The following is a 26,597-nucleotide window of genomic DNA, read 5'->3' as shown; positions in this document are numbered from 1 at the left end:
ATTTCAACTGTATCTGTCTCATCATACGTGTACACACATCGATCCTCTGGTTCCATGTGTCAGAGGTCTTCTTCTGGAGTTTGATCCAGCCATCCGTCTCTTCAGTGGGTTGTTGTTCCACGGTTTCTCCAAAGCTCTTCAGCAGGCGCTCACATAACACTTAACGTCAGTCGGGGAGAAATAGCAGCACTAATCTCAGAATGATGCCCTTATTTCCATCATTACAATGAAATGAGAGGAAAAAAACAAATGTGGTTTTGTTTTTATTTCACTCCCCCTTTTTTTTCAGAGGGCTGGTGTTTCTTCGCGACATTTTATGGAGCTGCTGTCGTCTAAGTGGCAGCCACAGTTGTTGCAGACTGCGGCGAGCCGTTGGTGGCAAGGGATTTTGTCGTGGGCTTGTGACTCACTCTGTTATTGTTCTTTGGGAAGTATGCACTTGCCTCGGCGGTGTGCTTTAAAGGTTATGTCCATCTGATTAAAAAGAAGGGGTACCTCTAGGTTTAGGTGAAGTAGCACCAGATGTTACATGTCTGTTCCTATGAAAAACCATGTGAGGCAGGATTTGGTATTTTCTAGCCTCTACCACCATCTTGGCCTTTGCAGACAATAGACTCTCATCTTCCTGAGGTCTCGCTAAAGAAGAGCTACGCCTCTGGCCTGGCCCGCCGAATTAGGCAGCGTAGCTGATTCATATTTGGGTGTTTTAATTTGCCTGTGTTTTATAGCAGGCTGCTGAGCCGGCGGTTTCCTCATTAAAGGACACATGAAAGCAGGCTGTAAAGGAGCCTTGGTGAGACCGGCCTGCGCTGACGTCTGAAGGGGACGCAAGCGACCGAAGGACCGACCGAGTCTCGAGCCAGCCGGTCTGAGCCAGAGGACCTCACCCTCTCCACCAGGCAGCCAGTGGCGGGACACCAGACACACCGCACTGAATTGTGTCCACACCAGGACAGCAAGTCTGACGTGTCAGCAGGAGTTCACTGTTTGATTCAAGACGTGTGTTTGTATTGTGGGATTTGAAAAGTCTCACTAGTCTGAGTTGAGAGTTGAGATATGACCTTTTCAACTTCTCCAGGCATGAAACGACCCATTTTCTGATCATCGTATCAGGGCACACACACACGACGCTGAGCTCAACTGGTCTTGAAATTAAATTTAAGTACATTATACACAGATGATCAAGTGTTGTATCCTTCCTATTCCTGCTGGTATAGGAGTCTGCTGCTCAGACTTTGAAGTTAATTGCCCACTTGGTAACCCCCCCCCCCCGCCTCCGCCATTTAGAGAATAAAACAGCCTCGGCTCTGAGAGCTGCTGCTGTGATAAATACCTGAGGCAACAGCGTTCATTATTTCACCATTATAACCGCTGGTGGATCCTCTCGCCTGTTTAACGACTCGCTCTTTAAGGAAGTAAGAGGCGGCGGGGTCACAGGCGGCGCAGGGGAGGGAGGGCGAGGCTCCTCTAAGCACCCCGTGATTCATATCAAGCGCACGCTAAGTGGCATGTGGCTAAATTAGCGGCTGGAATTGAGCAGGTATAATAGCAAACCCAGCGGTGCGTAACCAGCCACTGTCTCACTATGTAGTAATGCGGCCTTGACAACTTTTACATGAACCCACCAATAATACTCAGATCCACACCCACAGTGTCTGCACATCAGCACAACACCCACACAAGTCTTCATCCTGTTTTGTAGACAACATTCTCCCATCCTGACTCATTGACTCCGCTTAGGTTCATTAGTGAAGATAATTCTATTGCAGACAGCGGGTCATAACAGCAGCTTATTATAACCATGAGGTCCTCATTAGAATATCTATGGGGGTGTAGTGAGTTGTTGTGAAACACGGAGCCACTTCCTGGTTAAAAGGTGTCATCACAACAATATGAGTCGATGTCTGGAGGAGAAAGGACTTGGTGTAGTTCTCTCTTACTTTCACTCTGCCTTTGTGACTCCAAGCTGGACGTGTGGCGTTCAAAGACCTACAAACAGTTCAATCACTGTATCCCCTGATTTCTAAGACTTCACCATCCTCCAACGTTGTATTGATTCATTCATACTTCCCTTCTTCCTCTTGCTTTTCACTTTCCTTCTCTTTTTACACTTCCCTCTTCACATTACCCCCCACACACCCTCTGTCACCTGTGAATAACGACAATATGCACACTCTATTCATCACAAGCTACTGCACATGCTCAGTAGCTCTTCATTATATTAATTACTCTCATTGGAAGAGTGATCATCAGCCCCCGTCAGAATCCATCACCGCCCGGTTCCCACAGAGACTCGGCCGGTAAATAATCACCTGTGTCGGTAGAAGGGCTCCGGCCCTGCCGTTCCCGTCGGACCCACCAGGGTGGGCCCTAAATACCCAGGGGGGTGCAGCTCACACTGAGACGCATTCATCTCTGCCAGTGGAGAAGGTAGCTGTAGGGCCGGTTCTAGAGGCTGCCGGGTGAGAGCATAGTTAAGGTAGTCTGAGGGAATAATGCATTCAGTCTCACAACTACCTCCGAAAAGGTGTGTGAGCTTCTGTGGATTAATCTGTGTGGGGTAATAATGGCATCACATGAAAAATGAGATCTAGAGACCAAACAAATACAAGAACTTTTACTAAATCAACCGTGAGGGAGACCACAGGGACGACGTCACACCGGGTCTGCTCCATGTGGTTCATCAGACTGCAGGATGTGAACTCAAGAAACACCAAAAGATACAGCGAGACACCTGACAAACGGAGATGAATCGATCTAATACTGATATCTCTGATCATGATCCTCCTTTTTGACGTCTAAATGCATTTTGGTTTCAAAGATAAGATTAAAGATTAGTCAACAACATGAGTTCTCAGTCAGGAAAATATAGATTATCACCAAACTGTGTATCTAATAGAGCCAACATGAACTATCATCACGTTCCTTGTACAGTATTTCTGATTTACAAGAATTTTTTTTGAGACACTTGAAAGATTTCAGGACTCAATACACCAAACTCCTAATCCTCTAGTTGTTGTGATGGCCTCATCTTGTTCTGTTTAAACCTCTCTTCATGGCCAATTGACCTGATACCTCACTCTTGTCTCTTGCTAATTGAACAGAGAAGGAAGAGAGAAAGAGAGAGAGAGAGAAAACGATGGGGGCTGAGGAGGAAGGGATGAAGTGATGGAGGACGAGTGAAAGCAGAGAAGCGAGGGGTGGTGTAGCATGCGAGGCCTCATTGATTAGGTGGTGAGCGGTGCAATGTTTCTCTCCTGACGCTTACACGCATTAAGGCTACATAAACACCCATAATTGGTTCGTTTAGAGCAGAGTGGAGGGAAACAGCGCTCGTGCACACACGAGCAGCAATCATTGTCTGTATCTGTGCGAGAATTATATATAGAGACAAAAGAGGAGTGAAATTAAATGCTCATAAAAAGGCGTCACAAGCCTGCAGAGTGGTTGGTGTGGGTGGAAAGATGTCCATGGATGTGTGTGTGTGTTACACGTCCCAGCGCTGTACTAAGCAGGAATGATAAAACCTTCCTCAGAGACTTGGGATGACAATAACACTCACTTCAGGGAGAGGAAGAAATGGGAGGGGTGCCGCTGACTGTGACAAATTAGCTCTCAAATATCGAGGTAGCCGATTGGCTGTGGGCGTCAGGAGGGAGAGATACGGTTGGCTAGCTGAGTTGATGGATAGTTATTATGCCATTCTATTAAAAGAAGCTGCAACTTTGGGGCTTTGCAGTTCAATGGCGAGCTGCTCGGCACAGCCATGTGGGATCCTGCAGAGTGTGTGTAGAGCGCATGTTCACGGCTCTGTCTACGTCCTGGAACGTACAATAAACACACAAATGTGGGAAAGAAAAAGGCCAAATTAGACAGTTGTTGCTGCAGCACTGATGACAGTGAGCTCATCACTGTGGGTGTGCCAGAGGCAGCAGTCAGGGTGTTCCTTGCATCCCGTAGCGTCACATCCATCAGGTCATAAGAACCCCTGACATGGCGTAACCGGCGCCACCACCTCCTGCCCCACCCCAGAGGGCCGTGTCACTGGCTGAATGGAGCGCTCCCTGGACGTGGAATGATGGGATTCCTCGCTCTTGGCTGTCATCTCTAATCCGACACTCTCACCCACACAGCTGAATCTTCATCTTCCTCCCTCTCTCGCTCAAGCTGTGCACGTCCACACACACTCTGCGAGCCTCCTCCTCACACACTCTGGGCCACAAATACATTTGCATTCACTGCCAATTCAGACGCTGTATCAACATCGCTGAATCTACATATCGTTGACGTGTCCAGGTGCTAAGTCACCATTATGTCTCCCTCCAATACACACACATAGGGAGGACAGGGGGGAGGCAGGTCACAGTGGCACCAGAGCACTGGACTGTGCTAAGCAGGTAAATATAGCGAGGACAGGCTTTATTAGAATAGAAAAAGCTCTGTTACTGTCACAGGTAAGCATGACCGATTGGGACATATTGTCATCTCCACACCCAGAGTCCAACAGTCATCCTCAGCTATTCCGAGAAGCCTCTTGGTTGAACCTTTGCTGTACCAAGAGGAAGCGTCTCACAAGACCGTGTAGTTTTTCTGTTTTGATTATTCTACATTTAAAAAAAGGACAAATCTGGAGTTTGGTTGTGCGTTTTTTTTGTGTGTGTGCATCCTCTGTAATTTACTACTAATGTTTTCAGTCTATAAAAAAGGAGAAGGTGTGTATATGTCATGTCTTCCTAATGTAACTGTCCAGCAGATTACCGCCTTATTGCCTCCAAATCAATACCCTGGAGTGGGTGAAAAATAAGGCTTGTTTCATCTCAAGTCACCTCAGCATCTGCCCCGCGCACACACTCACACACGTACACCGTTAATGCCTGCGTTTCCGTGTTCTTGATAGCGTTGAAATGAGAAGAGATTATCGGCAAATGGAGCGACGAGGGTTAAAATAGAGAGATGATGAGAGAGATGTGGAGTCCAGGTTGTGTAATCTCTCTGGCCTTGTCACCGCCGCACGAGGAACCATCCATTCTCAATCCTCTAAAGCTCATTGATCCTATCAACATCCAGACGGAGTAAGAGGGCCTCCCCTCCCCTCCTTACATCGCTCCACACTCACTCTATAACAGATCAATATTGATTATCATCTCTAAACTGCCTGTCTTTGACCATGTGCTTCAGGAGCTGCTGTACCCTGAAGGTTGTGTGCAGGTTTTGAGGAAACACATGGCTGACTTCTGTTTTGGTTTGCCGTTTTGGGAGGATGTGAGTTATGGATATGAGAGGCGAATTAGTTCCATCGTTTGGGATAAGAGCCTTAAATCACCACGTTTGTGTGTTTCCTGTTCAAGCTGCTCCGAGCTACGGTGGCCCTGAGGGTCCAAACACAACAACATTTCAGAAAATCAACATTTCAGTAAAGCCTGCGTGCTGATCTCATCAGCAGCTCATATTAACATCAGTGTCCAGCTCCCTTTCTCTTTATCTCACTCTCCCACCCCACAAATCCGGCTCCACTCCGTCAATCATGCCTCTCAGATAGCCCCATGATCGCAATCGACACTCAAATGATGGAAGTGAATAAAACTCATTACTGACAGTCAGCGTGAGTCATGGCAGGACATTAAAAGTTGCGTCTGGCCCGCGGCCGCTCATCCTTCAGCCATGCTTTATGATGGGGGGGCCTGGTCAGGTTCCCATCGCCTCTCCGCGCCAATCTCCATCAATCCACCACACCTACAGACACCCCGGCCTCTCTTCTTCTTTAATGCACCTAGTGTTGTCAGACATCTAACCGCTTTCATCCAAGTGGTGGGGACTTTTTAGTTGTGGGGTTTGGGCGAGTGGTGTCATAGAAGTCTTGGTGTCTGGGGTTGCAAATGCGGTTGCTGTAATAAACCAAAACGAGCTACTTCTTTTTTATTTTTAATTAGACATCCATCGTCCATTCTCTGGATCTTGGGACCAATTATTTCTCACAGTCTGGATCCGTGCAGACATTATACTGCTGCTGTCTATACTCTCCACCTGACTATACTAACCACTGCCTAAACAAGTCTTTACCTAATGTAAACTAAGCCCGACCAGTGAGTCATCTACCATTTTAGACCTCCTCCTAACTGGTCCTGTCCTCGTAAACCCAGCGCAGAGAGAGAGCAGTGTTTACAGAAACACAGGAGCGGCTCACCTCTGATCTGCCCTGTGATACGGCGAAGAAGACAAGAGAGAGAGAGAGAGAGAGGAGGACGGAGTGAAGCACAGAGGAAAGGAGACACCAGGGGTTACATGATTGCAGGACAAACTCATAAAAGTTCCATTAACCCACGAGGAGTTAAAGAGGCCCTGTTTTCATCCAGCAGACAGCCGTCACAAACAGAGCATCACCATAAACCGTATCCTCCTTCCTAACCTCCATCTCTCTCTTGATCTCTGCAGCCTTCGCTCGCACAGTCTCTTTCTCTTCTTCTCCTTCAGCCATTCTTTCGTTTACTCGTCCTCTTCTTTCTCTCTGTCTCTAATATTTTGCTCATTTCTCCCTTCATAAGAACAATGGACAAACATCTATAAAACAAGTGACTCCCTGTAGCCTCTGCTCAATCTTCCTCCCTCTCTTTCCCTCCCCCCCCCTCCCTCCTCAGCTGACCCAAACAGGACTCCCTCCTTACACTCTCTCCCCCCTTAATCTGGGTTCCTGGTCTGTGAGTCACAACCTGAAGACGCCACAGGTCTGTCAGCGTCAGTCTGTCTGTCTTGTTAAACCGGGCTCGCCATTCATCCGTGTCTGTTCACCAACCGCTTTCATGTTGATCTGCTTCAAAGACACATTTGCAGAAAAAAACATGATTGTAGTCTGTAGACGTACGTCATCAGATTGTACAGATAATATTTAACTGTGTGCTGTTTGAGTAAAAAAATAATAATATAAAGTTTTAGCATCAACACACACGGGGAGGACATTCGGTGGACTTCAGAGGAAATCTGAGATTGCATTGTTTTAATTTTGTTGCCATCTTTGGTCGGTTCGTCTGACCGCTCATTGTGAATCTCTTTTTATTGTCTGACTTTTCTATTGTTGCCCCGTGTTAACTGAGCAGCCCCTCTGTGATTGATTCCCCACAAACCCCCGAGGCTCCTGCCAGAAACCAAACACATCACTTCCTGTTCAGCACAAGTGAGCTCTTTACAAAAGTAAATGTCAAAGCTGTAAGTGTATATCAATCAGTTCATGGTTAAATATTCATGGTTAAAGTACCAACTGTTTGATACAAACTCAGTCATTCTAAATCATGAGGGAACACTTTATACAACTAACATTAATACATATAGTATATTTTAACTTTAGTTAAGAGTTATTTCACTTTAACAAACAATGAAACACTTCATAAACAAACTATAACAAATTATTTTACGACAATTTGCAACTAATGCTTATTCTACTTTGTAAATGGTTTAATAAATACTGTTTTCAGCTACAAATATTATTTTTATGGCCAAGTTAACGTTTACAAACCTTTCTAATTGCTTAATAATGGTTTATAAAGCATTTTATGGTTGTTAACAGTGAAGTGACTATTAACTAACATTATGTAACAATAAATCTACCATTTATTAATGATGATTAAAGAAGATGTTACAAAATATGAATCAAACGCTGTACAATTAACTGCTATTAAATATTATAGTACCGATAACAGGAAATAAGTGTGTCCGAATATTAAATATGCAGCAACTGAAATCTAAAAATGAAACAGAAAAAGTCAAATACATTGAATCTAAACGGGTTTATCTGCTGTTCTTAAAAATAAACTGTAATATTATATTTATAAAAATTCGAACATGAACAGAATGCAGTAAAATATAAACATATATTCCATCAGATCATCAAGATTAATAATCATATTTCTCGGGAAGAATCTTGATTGGACATTAAACCAGAATCCTGCAGCCAGACGTGTAACAGATCTTCTACCTTCCTTTAATCCCACAGATAACTGTGTTTGTTGCCTCATCCTCTCTGAAATAATCCAGGTAAGGTTATTTATGTAGATTTAAATCCAGACACACAGCGCTGACCCCACCTCCACCTTGTCAATCACAACAGTTTTATAGTTTTGGGGAGGTCTGCTTCTAGCCAAACAGTATGAGTGTTCCTACAAATCACCCATTAAAACGCTAAGCACAGGCTTTTAGCTTCTCCTGTGATGCGCTCGCTATCTGGTACCACTATCTCTGCTGCTCTCTTTCCCATGGTGTAACCTTACCTCCCAAACTTTTTTCTTTTTCTGCCTCAGGACACTCATGTTCACGCTCACCAAGCTGTTCCTGCCTGGTACGCACATCTTTGGTACGAGCTGACTTGACCGTTTGGCTAATCCGCGTCTCCCGATTCAAGTTTTCCATTCACTCAGTGGACAAATACATACAGTTTAGGGTAATGGGAGCATATTTACCACATGAAACAACGGCTCCAGGATTTCAAACAGAGGTACACACAAAATAGGTCTCTCTTTGCTAGCTCAATCTAATGAAGATCAAAACAGAAGACGTGGAAATAAGGAAACAGCATTTATCTTGCATTGCAGTGTACAGCTAGACTAGACTAGCTGAACATATGTAGTTTGTCAGCCATGTGCTTCTTGCTCTTGTGATGTTTCCCTGTGGTGTTACCGTTGTAGCAAAGACAGCATTAGCTACATGGCTTCAGCTAGCAGCCTGGCTACAGACTTTGACACAACACCAGTGCTCGTGCCCGTCTATTCATTCTTGTTTCACCTCAATTTCTATCACTCTTCCTCTTCACCTTCTTTGCCTCTTCTATCAGCCGGTTCTTTTTGCTTGAGGTGTTGAGTGTCCATAGTTATACCAGTTGTTCCACCATTACCTGGGGATACCAGCCAGGGAAAACTGTGCCTTTTCCTGTTTTTGTTGCCCAATGGCCGGCATGATTCCTTTCGTTTTTTGTTTTATATGAGTCTTACCCACTTCCAGCCTTCGTCCTGTTGGGCTTTCTTAACAGCAAACATGTGTTGACCCTCAATTTAGCCTGCAGTATTTTTGAAACAAGCTTTTCATGTCCAGTTAGCATCCCCAAACCGCAGCCATTGGTCAGCAGCAGTCAGAGGTCAGCAGGACGACTTAGAGATTCACTCTCGGAGCAGGTTGGGGGATGGAGGGGTTGCGGTAAAAAGGGCAGGGGGTTGGAAGATGGAGGAGCGGAAAGAAGGGGAAGCCCAGACACCCCTATCCCCCAGGAGAGGACCGGTAGGCTGGGTGTGACGGTCATGGGACGGGGGCATAATGAGGATACATCACTGCAGCAATGAGGTGCTCTATCACAGACACACACACCAACAGGCAGGCAAACACAAGTAAACACCCTCCTACTGTGTACCCACATCCCCACTGGGCCACACACACATCAAATTACTATCAAACCTCTGAGCTGATCATGTCAGAGGACGTCAAATAGGCCTCAACGTCACTGTGAAACACTAACACGACGTCAGCTCGGTGTGACTGTGGGAACAGGCTTTTTCTTGCCCCAGAGTCTGTTTGATGATTCTCTGGGAAAGAAGGGGCAAAAGTTTTTCCTGTCGCCGTTCAGCCACCGCCGTTGCCGAGCAGTAAAGCGCCCAGCGTGCAGTAAAATAAAATGAGGTGTGGAGAGAATTGGACTGATCTGCAAAGCCATTGGCTGCCGAGAGGGTCGTAAAATAATAACACTCTGTCATAAAACAAAGTGCTTATTAAATCATTTTAAACAATATCGCACGATGTGGTGCGCACTGTGAGCACAAAACAAAAAAGAAAGAGCTCTCATGGGGAAAGCAGCTGAACAACCAAATGAAATTTAATAAGTTGATCATCATCACAACGCTGAGTAAGACTTTTGGGAGACCTTGGTGGCTGAGCTCATCCCAGCACTATCAATAAAGTGACACTTGGCCATTATGTGGCCATTACTTGGGCTTTAAGTGACAATGGGCATCAGAGGAGCAGAGGAGAGCAGCCTCCCCTGTGTTACTAAACTAAGCTTGTGCTTATTTCTTTCTGTCTGCTGCTGGGAGCAACATAAATCTACATGTGCTCATGCATGTGTACACACATGTAGTCCTGTATGACACAGCAGCGTGTCCTATGTTGGATTTTTCAATTTGAAGTGATGAAACTTTTCTCCTGGTCGGTGCCTTCACTGTCTTTCACTCTCGCTGGCTGGTGAACTTAAACTCTTGCCGCATTGATCCTGAAGCAAACACATTTCTACCTCTACTAGTGCGATGGAGGGCTGATAAAGGAGTGGGAGCTTCGTGGAGTCCATATGGATTTGTGCATCAGTACAAGTAATGAGGTTGTAGAGTCATGCAGGTCAGGAAGAGAGAAAACATGAGCCGGTAAACGACCAAGATCAACCCGTGGAGCTCGAGTGTACTTCAGTCAGTTTGCACAAAAGCATTTGCTAAATGAGTGTAATGAAATACAGCTGCAGTGTTTACCTTTTCCTACTTTGCCTGCCGTCTTGCTTTGGTCGTGCACCAAGTCACTTCTTGCACATCTGTCATATCACTCCAATAACAAAGCCTTCCTAATAATCATCCATGTGTTATATTACATGCAATGTCTCTGAATGCCAGGCTGTTTTTATGACTGACAGTTGCTCTGAACCAGGGGAGCCCAAACTCTTTCCCTCTCTGGGCAGAACTGCTTTAAACTGAACACGTCTGCAAAATAAACTGAATTTTGCTGCAAGAAGTCAAATAATGCTTCATACTTTGCAGGAGGGATGAGTATCTTCAGAGGACTATTGCTCAAAATGGAGGCTAAACAAAGATATCAGGATGTTAGGTTGAGGTGTAGTTGCTGTCCTCATGACTGCTATGAAGTTAGCATCATAGTTTCTTTGAATTAGCTTCTGTATGAAACCTTTGTTGCACACTAAACCCACTCTGTCTATTTTCCCTACTGTGGCCAGTAAAGACAAAACATCCTTTGAAATAAAGTAATTTAGTTTTTTTCTTGCTCGCTTCTCATTCAAAGGTTTCTCTATTCCGCATCCAAAGCTGCTGATTGTATTCTAATGTTTCCAGAAATGTGAATAATTCCGTTTCCTCACCTGTGAAATTTCAGAGTGAATGATCTCAGGAAGAAACCACACGAGTGTCAAGTGTTCATGACATTTCCTGCTCCATCAATCACGGCGGAGGAAATGCTTCCACCTGGATTGGAGCCACTTCACAAGATGCCTGCAGAGTGAAATATGAAGATGTCCAATTTTACAAAAAAAGGGAAGAAATATAATGTGCTGACTTTCACACCCAATCCATAAATCAAGATATCGCCTGAGGCTCATAATCCATACAACAGGATGCTAAATACCTGCATGCTCTTTGCTCCTGTACGCTGCTATAGTTGTTCTTCTTGCATGCAGTACTTTGGGTCTGATTCCACACTATCATGCCATCTATAATCCATAATCCTCAACTTGACAACACTTTTGCAAAATTGCAATAACTTGGAGCACAGCTGTGATGTAATCCTTTACAACCACTGGTGCTCCACCTCACCGATGAGCCAAAGGAGAAGCAAACAGAAATCTTTTGAGATTGACTCCCCTTTCTGCTGCAAATAAAGAAGTCTCCCTGTGCTGGTTTTAAAATCAATGATCAAGAACTCTAATGATGGCAAAGAGGATAACAAACACCAAATAATGCTCCCCAAGGAGCTGGTTCTGGTTCACCATCCGTCACCCCAAAAGATGTTTGACAAGAGGTGACACTCTGACTGACCAACACTTTGATTTCAATACAGTTAATAGATAATCAGAATTCTTTGTATGATATATTTACAACTTTGTGTTACTTGCATGTTTCATTTGCAAATACAAATCCATCATTTCATCTTGAAGCAGAGAGAGAAAACAACAGATTGTGAAGCTGAAATCAAGTCTCAGATCCTCAGAATATTATAAATATGTGTGAAGGGTCGAGATGCATCGTGACAACATGAATCATCCACCTTCATTTTGCTGAATTATTACAGCAACTACTAAAAATGAATCATAATAGTAGTTTTGAAAAGCCACTGTTCATTTTGTAAATTCAGAAGTTGCCTCTGGGTTCAGTTGAATGTAAAAGAAATTCTGAACATTTAAATAGAATTAATGCAACACTGACTCACAACTGTTCAAACTGACATCATCCTCGAATGTTTCCACATTAGAAATAAATGTGAAAGATAATTAATCACATATTTAGCTTGAAGATGACAAACTACACGTCTCGTCCTGCAAACTGCAGGTTCATACCTTCACTTGTTGGTCAACTGAATTTCTCCATCTTGGAAACAGTAAGAAAATAAACATTTTAATATGAATATAAACTATGATCCCATGCTGAATGTTTTTGACTGTATAACCTCAGAATTATAACTGATAGCCAACAGATTAATTGTACAGAGTTGATGATTTTGAATTTTAATTGAACTCCGACCATTTTACACGTTTGTGTTTTATTTATTTCATTTCATTTTTTTGAAGAGCTGAATGTAAAGCGTTACACCTGACAGAGCTGACTGTAAAATATCTGCACACCTGCTCAAACCCTCCAGGAGCAGACCATAATAATCAGGAGGGGGGTCTGAATGAGATGAGACAGCATCGATTCCTGTTATTCTGTTGTTTCTGTTTGTCTCTGCTTCTCTGATATGAATTTGTACTTGTGTAAAAAAAATAAAATAATTATACATACAAATTGGTTGATGTTGTTTCTAAATATTTAATATTTCACTGTCTGTGTTCTGCCAACATGGTATTGTCCAACATCTCACCTGAAGCGGGAAGCAAGAAAACGCAGCTGTCAGAAGATTTCAGATGGAAAGTATCGACTGACAATATTTATGAAGGAGTCGCCGGATGTGTCACCTGGCTCAGATTGTGTGTATAGCCCTACAGAATGAACTGAAGTGCTGCCACAGGCTCAAGTGGACATAAAGTGGACAATTAGTCATGTTGTGCTGATGCAGAAGATGATCATGAAGCGACAGAAGACATTTTAAAAGTGGTGTGCTGTTTCTGTTTTGCTGTTTAAAGGCTGCAGGCTGCTTTGGTAGAATACATTTGGCTAATTTTTCTAGGAGCAGATTGGTTGGCACAACACAAATACGCGTAAATTCTGATAATTCTGAAGGTTTTGTCTTTATTTCCTCTCTGCGATCAGCTCTGTCGTGCTACGCTGAACTCCTGTTACAAGAACCAAACATTCCGAATTTATTCTGATTAGAAATGTTAACTGTCGGTCCAGAAACGAGGAATTTTAGCCTGAATGTGCACAGAAACCCGGACAAACATCTTCGGCTCCGATTTATCTGCTTGAACTAAAAAGAAAGGATTTAAGAGGGTCTTTTTAAAAAAAAAAAAAAAAAAATCCATCCTGCTCTGTTTTTCCTGCTCTTGTGTGTCACGCAGGCTCGGAGCAGCCGGCCCATTTTCCAGCTGCAGAGAGCTGTCTCCGGTGCGCCGTAAATAAGGTGGATAAAGACGCCGCCGAAAACGACTTTCACGCGTCCCCCGATTGATTTAACGTGACCCCCGTTTCCAAATGATATTGGAAGCCTATTTAAACAGATGAAGGCTTAAATTGTCTTGCTTGTATGCGCATTAATCTCCCATTCATCATCATTACTGTGTGATTGGTGCGTCCACGCCTCCGCCAGCCCCTTGCGTTACGACGAGGGCCTGTAAATTAGGATGTAATCCAATTTAAACAGCGGCAGCAGCAGCCGCGGATCCATTTGCTGTGTTTTTTTGAACGTGCTGTCGGTGGACAGCTGCACTGCACCGCCCCTATCAAAACGCTTTGTGCTGGTTGTGGGAGCTGGGGAGCCCTGAGCCAATTCGCACAAATAGGATGTTATAAGGCCGGTGTAATTGGTGTTCTGAGCGCAATCTATGAGCCCATCATATCTTGAAGCGCAGTCAGACGCAATCTTTCAGCGATTAAATGGCATGTTGATGCTGGATTAGGCCGCCGAGGATGCAGCCGTGTAGTTTTTTTACGCAGTGAGGAGAGATGGGGATCCATATGCGCGGCTGCGTAAATGTGGCTGTAATTTGCCTCACTTTAATGTGTCATTCTGGCACAGTGTGACGCGGGTGTAGAGGATGATCGTATAGTGCCGCCGCCGCCGCCGCCGCCGCCGCCCCTGCGCAACCAAATGAAAATCAGATCCGAGTGTTTTCTTTCCACGCTGTGAAAAATAACCCAGAGTTGTTGGAGCGACTGCGCCTTTTGAATATTCAGCTCCCCTGATCCGTTCGTCTTTATTTTATAGTGCGGTTTTATTATGCGCAAGCCAAAGCCATTTTCCCGCATGACCCGTGTCCCTATCAGGCTTAAAGACACCGGCTGATAGTTTACATAAATCTGCCTTGTGGTTTAGCCTCGACCCGGGCGGCTTAAACGGTGTATTATTCCAAACATATGCATTTTAATCAGCTCGGTCACACTTACAAGAACTCCAGTTAATAAGGCCATCAATCAAACGCGTGTGCGGGAGGGAGGCGGGCGGAGAGAGTGGAGGGGGGGGGGGCTCGTCGGTGAGGTGTGTGTGGCTGCAGTTCGGTCCGATCGGAAGCTTTTCTATCAGAAAGAACCAGAGGTGGCGGGTAGAATCTGGTGACTTTAGAGGAGGTGGTGTGTGTTATCGTGCTGATGGAGGAGAAACGTGAAAATATTGGAATATAATAATTGGAATGAATGTGCTTTGCTAATTATTCGTTAGTGTAAAGGCTGGATGAGCGCGTTTCACCTGAATAATTAGTATTTTTCGATCCTCACGTGTTCGATTGGCGTCGATATTTGTGCCAGATGGACACTGAACGCGCTGCTGCAATAACTTCTGATCTCTCTTTTTGAAATAAAGTGTGATTTGTGCGTCTCTCCGCGGGCCACAATCCCATTACGCTCAGAAAAAAGGCTTTTAATTTGCGCAGTCTCCGGTCAAATGCCGCCAATTAAAGGACCCCTCTGATTGGTGGCGGGCCTCTCTCGAACCATCGATCTCTTTGCATTTCCAATATCTCCAGACAACTAATTCTGTCGTGTCTATTAAGTGCTCGGAGGGGAAAATATGAGGAACCGTTAGCGGAGCCCGGGGACCACTTAACTGTCACGGTCAATCTAGCGGGTCCTATCTGGAGATGTGAGGGCGCGCTGGTGTTTTTTTGACACCGACCACTTGAGAACAAAATTAGTGTTATTATCTGAGGGGGTGGTGGTGAGAAAAAAATAACCTGAAGGGAGGAAAACTTGTCTGAGTCTTATTTTATTCTCGATTTAAAGCATGAAGTCTCATTTTCCTGTTGGCTATTTTAATAAATCATAAAGCTGTTTTTGTTTTTTTTCTTTCCTAGAAGACACAACACTCCATCGCTCCATTGATTCTTTGACAGTGTTTATTGCAAATTAGTTATGTTGAGGACAACCCAGCCAAAATATAATAAAATAAAATAAACAACAACATAAAAACAATAATCAGTCACTTGTTTGTCCATAAAACCTTCACTAAACTGGCGCCCCTGCAGCTGCGCAAAGCGAGAAAGGGAATTGTATTATCATAATTTTTTTTTTTTTTTTTTTAAAAGAGGCCTGGAGTCAAATATTAATCACATGTTCATCAGATTTAAGAAGTGGCTCTCTGATCGTAGATGGAGAGAATACAAGTGTTTGAATTGCATGTTTTTTTTCTTTACTTGTGATTGTCCTCCCTGTCTCTCCATCCTCTTCTGGTTCCTTCTTCTTCTTCTTCTTTTTCTTCTTCTTCTTCCTCTTCCTCTCCCCCCCTCCTCGTCAAACCGCGCGGGCTGTAGTAATCCGTTCCCCTGACGCCTTGTTACCTTTTGGCAGTAACGATCCCTTCCTGGTTTTATCATTAATTCAACACTCAAAATTCACCGGGTCGTACATATACATCACTTACTAATTTTCACTAGCATCTGCACATTTCGGCCCGGGCCGCCGCGGAGGAGGAGGAGGAGGAGGAGGTGGAGGAGGTGGAGGAGGGCCCCGCGTGTGGAGAGCTGCTTTATAATGAGGACGGCCCCGCAGTCTGTTAACAAATCCCCTTGTTAAAAAAGAGAGATGGAAAGCATCATTCTCGCGTAACTAACAATACATGGAGGTCCATTTGGACGCGTAAAGACGCGACAAGTAATGGTGAAAAACCTTTGCGCCATCCATCACTGGAGATTTAAACGTTTCCCCCTTCTCTCCCTCTCTCTCTCTCTCTCTCACACACACACACAACAAATTATTCCTCTAAAAATCAAATCTGCTTTCGCGTCCATGCCGCCATATTTCAGCCCACTGTGCTGGCTCTGCTGTGGGATTATTATTTTTGCAGTAATGGGAGATCCGTTGTGCGTCACATAGCTGAAGATCTGGCTAATTATCTTGCCCCAAGTTTTTAAGCTGTCTTTCACTGCTCACAGGCTACATCTTCATGCTGCTTCAGTCCTGATCATATAATATGTTAAAACGCTTAGTTAAAGGCTGATATAGAAGGAGAGTTGTTTTGGTTTTATCTGGTCAGAGGCACTTCTTCCCTCTGGTCTAAAGTCACAGATGAGGATTTGCTGAGAACTGAAGGCGTGAAAGTGACAAAAGCGTCAGTCCTGCTAGTTGGGGAGCAAGCGAAGTCCGAGGCGGAGGGCCTGGTTGAGATCCCGTTGGATTGACTGGAGTGACAGGCCAAGCAGGAGCAGGGGCTTCCTCCTGGACCGAGGCCGTGGGTCGGACCCGGGTACAGGGAGGGGTGTCTGAAGGCGCACAGCAGCTCCGGCCTCTGGTAGGGGTGAGACAGCATCCGGAAGCTGTCGATGGAGCGCAGGGGATTGGGGAAAGCGCTGGCGGCCGGAGCCGAGCCGGCTCCGACACCCAGATGGGAGTAGTAAGGCAGCGGCAGGTGTGACGGGAAGGGGTAGGGCAGGTTGCCCGTGGCGGCCGCGTGGCTCATCATGTAGGTGTAGAAGGCCGGGTCGGCGGGATGAGGCCACGTCATGGCCAGACGCTGGCGCTTGTCTTTCATCCTGCGGTTCTGAAACCACACCTGGGACAGAGAGAGACACACCGGGTCAAACATTAACCACGGGTTCAAATAGAAGCCGCAATAACAAAAGATACGAAGCTTGGATTAGTTCCGCCTTTACGCACGAATTTGAAGTCGGGTTGTAGCGAGTTTTTGCAATTATGTGTTTGAGCCAAATTAAAAAATAAATTCAAATAATTGAAAATAATAATAATATTCACGCCTCTTAATGCTGCAAAGTCCAGACTCCACATTTGACATTTGCTCAATTTCTGTTGTGTTTTTTTTTCTCGTCTCTATTTTCTGAAATTTCAGAATCATTTGTTTAAAGAGGAAAAAGTTCTGAAGGATTATATTTTGACAGACAGAATTGTGAGCCTGTGTTGGCGGATGGAGGCCTGATTCTTCTCCGCTTACCTTGATTGTGGTCTCAGGTAGATTTAAGGCGGCCGCCAGCTCGCATCTCCGCGGCCTGGACACGTAGTTCTCCCGGTAAAACTCCTTCTCCAGCCGCGCGATCTGCTCCCGGGTGAACGCGGTCCGGTACCGGCGAATCTGATCCGCCGAGTAAGACAGAGAGCCCTGACCCGGGACATTCGTACCCGGGTCAGAACCGGTCTCATTTGGATGATGGCCCGGAGAATCCACATTTCGACCTGAATCAGATGCAGATTAATTCATCGCATATTATTATCAGAGACTTTAAAACAACATTCAGCAGAATAATTTAATTGATACAAAATATTTAATGTGTTTGATTCGTTTCATGTTTAATATTTTAACTCTAGTTGTCTTATTTCATTATTCTAACGGGACTGTTTATGATTATTTTAATAAAATATATAAAAAAAATATTTGCAGGCAGTTGTCACGAGGCTCTGAAGTCTTCAGAGCCTCGTGACAACTACCTGCAAATATTTTTACATTATATATAATATTATTTCTCAGAGAATGTTGATGTTCAGACATAATTTTAGTTGATTATGAAGATGAATAATGAGGTTCTGTTGTTGTCCAGTCTCTCTCACTGTGTGATGCAAACAGCAACCACACATTTCTATTGATATTAATATTTATACGTTATTTTTATATCAAACATTTACAGCCAACAGTTTCACGTGTTTGCACTCTACAGTTCCCGGTGTTTTCTGGCCTTCCCTTCACGTTTTTTGCTTGTGGTTTACATAAAATCCTGCTTTCTTCCTCGTGCTATAGGCTGATTTGCTGCACGAGTGACTCATTGTCAAACTCGGAGAGGAAAACGTCTGGTCGGATTGTGGGTGTCACCTCAGCGTGTCTCCTGCCACACTGGTCACTTGACAGAACAGCTGTGCAGCACTGACTCTACTCATATTCATGTAATTAAGGCTAAACTGTTATCATACAAATCGTTTTAACGCACATTTATACACATGAATCATGCTTTTTTAAAGAGAAGGTGGATATTAACATCTCTGAGAGGCACAATCGACGATGGCAGTCGCTCAACTTCATTAGCAGAACCATGCAGTCGCAAAAAGCTGCATTGGCATGCAGCTCGTACGCCTACCTTTAGCTGAGGGGTAGTCCATGCTTTCAGGCGTGCAGCTGACATCAATTTCCTCGTAGAAGTCCGACTCGGTGTCTGAGCTGCTGCCGTCTTTGTGGCGATGATCAATCCGGTGCCTCTCTCCGGAGGAAGACGTGCCGACTGGCCTCATATCGGCGCACAAATTCCTCCTTGCGCTCTCCTCCATCACCACCTCCGTCCTGTCCCGGGAGTAGGGCGCAGCGCCGGGGCTCAGACAGCTCCTGTGGCCCGGCTTCCCCTGCGGTTCTCGCGCGGGGCTCCCGATGGCTTCCGTCAAATTAGAGGCGCTCTTGCCAAGCTTACCTCCCTCCGGCAGCATCACCATCTCCTCTCTGCTTTCCATCACGAGCACGACTTAAAAAAAAAAACCCTCGACTTCGCGGGAGAGTGCGAGCCGTCAAAAACCGAGGCGATGATTCTCAGGTTGGAGGGGTGTGTGTGTGTGTGTGTGTGTGTGTGTGTGTAGTGATGGTGGAGGTGGAGGTGGAGGTGGGTGGGGGGTGCTGAGTGAGTCCCAGAGAGAAGGAGAGGCTTCTGGAAAAAATGAGGGGATGCAATCCGGTGTGACCCTGAGAGGAGAGCGCTCCAGAGTGCGCAGAGGGAGCTCTGGGAGGGATCACCATTTACCCTCTCTCTCTCTCTTTCTCCAGAGCTGTCATTCTTAATAGGCCAGCCGTCATGACGGTCCCCCCCCTGATGACGACACGCATTGATTGGATATGGGTAAACAGACGGAGAAATGGCAGCGTCGAGATGGAGGTGGAGGTGGAGGGGGGGCGTCGGGGGGAGCAAGGGGAGAAGCACAATCTATCTATCTATCTATCTATCTATCTATCTATCTATCTATCTATCTATGAAAAATGCTAATTAAATCAATAAATCATCCACAATTTCAAATCGTCAGTGATTGTAATTACTTCACAATAGTTTCATTATATTTGAATATTAAATAATAAAAAAAGGTGTTAAGGAAATCACACACTTGTATTTCAGTTCTCTCCCTCCCTCCCTCCCCTCCTCCTCCACTCTCCCCCTCTCTCTCCTCTTTAGTGCCTCATCTCCTCTCCATCTCTCATCTCCACCTAAAGTGGAGTCAAGTAAAGTCCTCAGAGGTCAAGTCTTCCGGGGTCAGAGTCTTTAAAGTCAGCAGCGCGGATTGAAACCGATCATTATTGGTTTCTCTTGGACGGCCTGTCGTTATCAAATGATTGGGACATATTTAAAACTATTATATTATTACAGTACAATGCCTTTGGCTCTCTCACAAGCATTTAAATATTATAGAGCTTGTGTTCCTTTTAATGGCTGTGATCAGGTGAACTTCGTGTGTCTTCAGAGGAAAGAAGAGATCTGCTCATCCTGGAGTCACAGACCTGATGTGGGTTTAACAGCTGTAGCAGATGCAGCCCCATCATGTGTGTGACGTTTGACTGTGAAGGGTGCAGTGCGCAGACTGTCCACTGATGTTCTCTGAGGCTGTGACCAAATTCACCCAGTCTCTGCTCCAACTTCCAGCTGTTGCTGAACAATATGTGTTCAGACTGACTCTCACAATTCTTCAGTTCTTTCAGCTCCTTGACTCCAGGTTTATTCTTATATGCTTCATTACTGTAGGCAATAAAAAGTGTATTGAGGGGATATAATTAACAGAAGGACATTAGGTCTGCACTCATTATCAGTGTACTTTAGTAGTGGTATTGTATTAACGACATGCACCTTATAACTTACCTTAGAGTATGATTTTTAACAGCCTGATATTTTGTCAGGTGTGCAGCTCCTCTCTGTCATTAAAAAGAAAAGAAAAAGGGATCTGATCACACCAGCAGCCTTCTCTGCATTCTTTAAAAATCAGATCTGCATCAGTAGGGTTACAGTGGGATACTTGGACGGCCATGATGTTGTGTGGAGAGGAGAGAGGTGGAGTCATGTGGTCTCCAAAGAGAGGAGAGGGAGGCAGACGGTGCAGCTCCAGCAGCAGCAGCCTCCGCTGTCCTTGTGCGCCCTCGCCTGTCCGAATGAGGGAAAAGGCCCCGATCTGCAGCAGCAGCAGCAGCAGCGGCGGAGGCGGCGGTTGCCCCCTCCCCCAGCCCCGGCAGCTGAGGAGGAGTGAGGGAAATTCCTTTGGCTTTTCTCCCTCGACTCTTTCATCTGGCCAGCAAAGGAAAAAAAGTGCCCCCCCTCCCTCCTCTCTCTCTCCCTTTCTCTTTCTCTGTCTCTCTCCCCTTTCACCCTCTGACGATTTGATGTCGCTGCTTTTTAGAGTTGGGCTGTTATCACAGTCAAAACGTCTCTATCTGTCAATGCTACATTGAATCAATGAGTTTTGGTGTCGTAAACGGTTGTTATTTAAATAAATGATTGGCTATGATTTTTGGAGAGCGAACCAAGAGCGCGCAAAACACAAATCAGTCTGCAAGCTGTCAATGAAGAACCACAAACTGATGGAAAATCATACGAAACGAGCTGAAGGACTGCAGGAATTTCTCAGTCGAACCATAATTATCTTGCTGAGCCCGAAGAGAGAAGGCAAATTAAATCTGTGTCATTCCACTCTTGGCACGGACGCGAAAGTTAGTCGGCGTCAGTTATTTCAGGACTGATTTGAGCTTCTATTCCCAGTAAATGGTCCCGTTCAAATGAGAGACACGTGATCTGATAAATGACGGTTAATCTTAAAACATATTTCTCTGTCAGATTGATATTTTTCAGACCACATGCGAGGCTGCTGACTCAAGCGTCCCCTTGTTTTGATAGTGACTTACTTTGCTTTCAAAATCATAAAGATGGGTTACTATTCAGTGTCCTGAGATGGCAAAGGTCCCATTGTTTTGTTATTACCAGAATGATGCAATAGGCCTTGGCCAGGGCAGATGAGATCTTGTGATCATCCGGAGATAACACTTGGAAAGGCTTTTGCGCAACACGCCAGTGACCTTGTGGGTTTACAGTAGTGCCACTTATATTGTGTGTGTTTTAGATAGTGAAGGACAGCGGATGGGTTTGGAGGGGTTAGATTGTGAGAGATTATGGAACCATTTGTACCTGATATATATGAAGGAATTTGCAGCGCAGTAATTTCTTTTCAAAGTCGGGCTGAATCCGGCACATTCTTGGTGGCAGAGTGCAGAGGAGTGGACGCGGTCACGGCTCTGCTTCAGTGTCTAGTTTTGCAGGGGGAGATCAAAGAGGGGGAGCGCCCCCCGCGGCAGACACTGCAGAATGCGCCCCTCACTTTTACTAGCCAGCCCAACTTGAACTTGACCATGGAGCCTGCGCAGTAGTGCCAGTGTAATCCAATCCTCGGCTCTGGCCGTGCAGACCTGCCAGAATATTTGCCTTTTGGCACAAAAAGTGTTCGAGAGCGTGTTAGAATGGCGCATGAATGGGGTTTGGTGGAGGTTCAGTGCGCCGCTGGCTGAGGCGCAGCGCGTCTCACACAAGGAGTCAGGACCTGGAAGAAAATAACATCTAGCCTCTCCTTCATTATCATGGCCCCTCCCGCCTCCGCTGCTTCAACTTGGCCTTGAAACAGGATGACGCAGCTACCAGAGAGTTAACTCGCTGACCTTGGGAGCCAAACATGTCCTGATGACTATACAGCTGGAAATCTCCGCGCTGCAAGACCCGCTTTTATCGCTCTTCCCCGCTCCATCCTGCAAACCCTATTACACGAAGGGCTTAGCAAGCCACTGAGATCAGGCTTGTAGTACCCCATTAAAGGGGAGAAACATCATGGTGGTATGGCTTACCACCAATTCTGCAGTAGCAAGGCAACACACCAGGTGCAAAGCCCTGACGTTTCACAAGAGTGCATGTGATTCTTTAGGCTGGTCTGTGCGTCCCTGGCATCTCTGAGAGGTGATATTTACAAGTCCGTCTGGTTGCAAATGGGTTTTTATTTTTAGAAAGTGTGTTTGTCATCAGATCCATCGCCAGTGTGCGGCCCGCTGCTTCCTTTACATCTCGTCTGGAGGAGTTTTAGCTGCTGATATCGGACTGTCGGCTGGAGGCGGATTTTCTGTTCGTATTTCGCAAAACAATCCTCCAGTTCACTTTACTGCGTGTTGTGTGGGTGTAACGTAACGATCAGGCATCCAAATGTGACTGACGGGGTGTTACAGATAGCACTGACGGACGGCTGAAGTGAATCATAAGCGTTTTATTCTTTCACATCCACCGATAAGATCCCAGTGTTTGACTCACGGAGCGCGCGGGGAAAAGAGATAACTGGGGCGCAGATTGTTTGCATATCGAACACAGAAGAGTTTGTCCCCGCTGCTCAGTCATATTATCAATGAATTAAAGCACAGTGGTACATTTGATTTTAATCCATCAATCACAAAACGGAAAGCAGATTTATTTTTGATCGTGTGAAAACAATAAGCCACATTTCCAAAATGTGGATGTGGAAAATATTGATAATAAAGTAAACAAATCACGCAAAAATCACCACACAGAGGAAACATTTTATATAGATATCATGTTTTCATTCTACTTCAATTAAAAAATAAATTAGATCGTTCTCAGGTTGGTTATTTTCTCACACAGTTTTTCATTTTCAGTTTGGTTATGACACGACGAGCAGCTGCTGATGAACCTCTGCGACTAGTTTCGTTTTTTTCGTGGGTAATTCTTTAAAAAGAGCAAAAAATAAATAAACAAACAAAACAAAATGCCAAATTAAATTACATGAACATTTTAAAAAACATGCAATCGGCGCCATGCCTTCTCCGCACACGCATCATTTTATTTATTTTTTAAAAAATATTTTGCAATGAGAAAACAACAAAACCTTTGAATTATAACAGGTGTGCGTTTTTAATACACGCGTGTTTGGCGCGTAAAGGGACGTGATACTTAATATAGGTTGAGTTTATATTTAATTTAACTTCATAGTTGCTCATATTCGTGATGCTGGACACAGAAATATGTTCCTTTATTTCGGCCTGTGAGCTGGATCCATAAATAAAAGGCCAACATGGCGGATTCTGTACAGAAAATAAGAAATAACCAACAATAAAGGAAAACACAATATTCCATAATAATAACAACAATAATATGAATGATAATTTGATGTGCACTTTCTCCAGAGAACAAATAATACAAGCACATAAATTACATATATATTTTTTCCTTCTTAGCTCTCTGGCTTACAGACTTCTGCTACTAGATGTTTTAAGTCGCTTATTTTCCTCCCTTCAGATCCGTCACAGCCTCCGTCCACGCAGTTTGCAATGCCCATCAAAAATGCAACAGATGTGTAACTAAGTACCGGCTGAACACCGAGTGAAACAAACTGCAGACGTTCATATTTGCGGAGATTCCTCCATGCCAATAAATGATTTCACATGCAGCTCACGGGCCGGAGCTTTAGCAGGCTGTTAACGCAACATTTAAGAGTTCTGCTGCAGAAACAGAAACAGACTGAACACGTCAGTCAAAGGAACAACATCACCTCGGGACTGAAGCCTTCCCAGTTAACCAAAGTAGAGATCTTTGGGTGGCTTCCTGTGTGTGGGTCCGAGACTGTAGTGGGTCAGTTTGTCTTGTTATTTTTACGCAATCCTTCATAATCACACCGCAGGCCACCGTCCAGAAAATATGGAAAAGGCAAGTGTGTGACCGCCCTGTGGTTCACTGCCGCGACCACAGAAACATATTGGTTGTTATGTTTTGACAACTTTTTGACAGGCCGTCTGCTTTATACACGTGTCACCAACGCGTCTGACACTGGGCTGCATGTAGCTCTTCTTAGCAGCCTCGTTTTATAACACAATTTGTGCTATTAAAGATAAAAATTTATTGCAGAGCATAACTTTATATGGACCTTTCGCAGCTTCACTCGTTCAGGCTTGAGGCGCAGAGGCCGCGGAATAAATGCCCTCTTTCAGTGCGCAATTTGGGATGCCAGTACAAACAAGAGGGGGTTGAACCTTGATAATGACCTCAGAGAAAAGCCTTCAGGCCGCGTTGCCAAGTCCCAGAGTCTGAGAAAGCTCCAGGGATCCTTCACATAGATCAGTAAGGTTCCATATCAAATTCAAGAATACTTTATATTTCACAAGATACTTGCGTAAAATACAACTTTATCATAAATCAGTCTGAATAATTCTATTTTCCATTTATTTTCTGCACACTACTGAATAAGAATTAAGTGCCAAATCAGCTGTAAATGTTTCTGACGAGTGTCCCTGGAACAAAATGTTTAACTATTTGGCGGGACAATGTGTGCGCCGCCTCATTGTGTGTGTGTGTGTGTGTGTGTGTGTGTGTGTGTGTGTGTGTGTGTGTGTGTTCATTGTAGTTTGGGATGTCTCCTGTCTGGACTGACCACATGTGCGCGCCGGCGGCCACCTTGGAGAGTGCGTAAAGTTGTTGTGACTGCAGCGCGAAAGAATAAAATGATCCAAACGTGGATAAAACGCAGACATGATCCCTTGAACGCATCTCCGCCGCAGATAATACAGCACCAGAGCGCATGATATGGTGGCCGTGACACCGATAGATGGTGTAACATGACAGCCACGGCGTCAGGAGGGACAGTTAATGATTAACGCGTTTGTGTTTATTTTGAAGCCTGGTTTGCCTGAGTTGAGGAAGAAAAGCGCCACAGGGCAGTGCGCAACAGGCCAGGCCTTGCACAGTGACTCCATGAATCAGTTGTTGCTGCATGTTGCTGCTGAATGATTTCATCGCTTATCATTTTTCTGCTTGGCGCTTCCTGGCGTCTGTGTCCATCGCTTGAATCACATGATTTATCATAGCTTAGATAAAGTTTCTTGCCAAAATTGTGACGCCTCTGCGAAACATTTCAGGTCAGTTTATGAAGAAAAGTTGCGAGTAAATACGCTAAGTTTTTTTGAGAAAAAAAAAATGAATTTCGGAAGATTGCGTGCAAATTCTTCAATCCGTTTAATAAAAATATATTTTCTGAGCGAGTTTTTGCAACGCAGGAGGGGAGATTGGTCACATTTAGAACGCAGAAGCCTTCTCACCCTTATAAACACTCACCAATTTAATGACTAACTATAACGAGAGGGTTAATCCTGTTCGTAATGAATGTGAAATTGAAAAGTCCGTGTAATAATAAGATATCCTTCTAAATAATTGCATTCAAACACACGACCTGACTTTAATTCTTGCGTTTCTTCTCTTAGTTGTATCAAAGTTGACGCATTTCCTCCATCCAGTGACTTTAAATACTAAATGAAAATCAAAAATAACGCGGTCCCACGTGGTTCCACTGTCTCCAGTGCAGCTCCCGCATGAGCCAAACTTGTAGTACAATACAAGATATTCTGTTGCCGCAACACAAACCGCCTTCCACCGTTCAATCATGTTTGTTGTGACGTTCAACAATCTCTGTGCATCATTTCTTGCTCTGTTCGGCAAATTCTGTTTTAGGTTCCGCAGTTTTGTTTTTGTTTTTTTCTTCAGTGCAGGTAGACCACACAACTTCACAGCTTCTTTTCAAAGTATAGAGAGAATATTTTATTTAAAACCTTTGAAATCATGTAGTTTTTCCACATGCTCTATATATAATTTTGGGGACTTTTTGGTTTTGTATATTCAAAATGATTTAAGTTAATTTTATATTGGGGTAGTTCAGCTTTTCGGTTTATCAAAGGAAGCAGATGAGACCAAAGAAGCATTGATTTTATAATTTAAATAAACATAACACGTCTATAGGCTGGAAACCAGACAGCTGCGTCAGTGTTTTACGCACTTGTGTGGCAGCTTCCGTTTGATTCCATTTATCTGTCTAGCAGCAGATTACGCGCCAGCAACGACGTCTCAACTCAACCAGGCCAAAAAAACTCACGCTGGATTTGAAACTCTGCTAACAAATCCAGGGAAAGCTCAATTTCCCCCCCAACACAGAATACACGGAGAGCCACTGGTCGTAAACACAAACCAGCAGACCAGACACACACACACACAACACACACAC

General features: G+C 44.6%; 1 protein-coding gene across 1 annotated transcript; it reads right to left on the bottom strand.

Annotated features, from left to right (window-relative positions):
- Positions 1 to 15,427: 15,427 nt before the first annotated feature.
- evx1 (even-skipped homeobox 1) lies at positions 15,428 to 19,234 on the bottom strand. The gene is made up of 3 exons (XM_030411493.1): positions 18,626 to 19,234; positions 17,494 to 17,732; positions 15,428 to 17,097 (listed from the first exon to the last, which is right to left on the bottom strand). Exons 1-3 carry the CDS (start codon positions 18,987 to 18,989, stop codon positions 16,570 to 16,572), a joined length of 1,131 nt encoding a protein of 376 aa, XP_030267353.1. The 5' UTR covers positions 18,990 to 19,234; the 3' UTR covers positions 15,428 to 16,569.
- Between the last annotated feature and the right edge of the window lie 7,363 nt (positions 19,235 to 26,597).

Source organism: Sparus aurata, chromosome 3 (genome assembly GCF_900880675.1).
Source record: "Sparus aurata chromosome 3, fSpaAur1.1, whole genome shotgun sequence".
Classification (NCBI taxonomy): domain Eukaryota; kingdom Metazoa; phylum Chordata; class Actinopteri; order Spariformes; family Sparidae; genus Sparus; species Sparus aurata.
This window is presented reverse-complemented; position numbering and strand designations above follow the sequence as displayed.

Excerpts from the sequence above, each read along its gene's own strand:
- evx1 (XM_030411493.1), bottom strand. The coding sequence starts at position 18,989 with ATGGAAAGCAGAGAGGAGATGGTGATGCTGCCGGAGGGAGGTAAGCTT. Across the intron at positions 17,733-18,625 it reads GGACTACCCCTCAGCTAAAG|GTCGAAATGTGGATTCTCCG; the intron begins GTAGGCGTACGA and ends CATCTGATTCAG. Across the intron at positions 17,098-17,493 it reads TACCTGAGACCACAATCAAG|GTGTGGTTTCAGAACCGCAG; the intron begins GTAAGCGGAGAA and ends TCTCTGTCCCAG.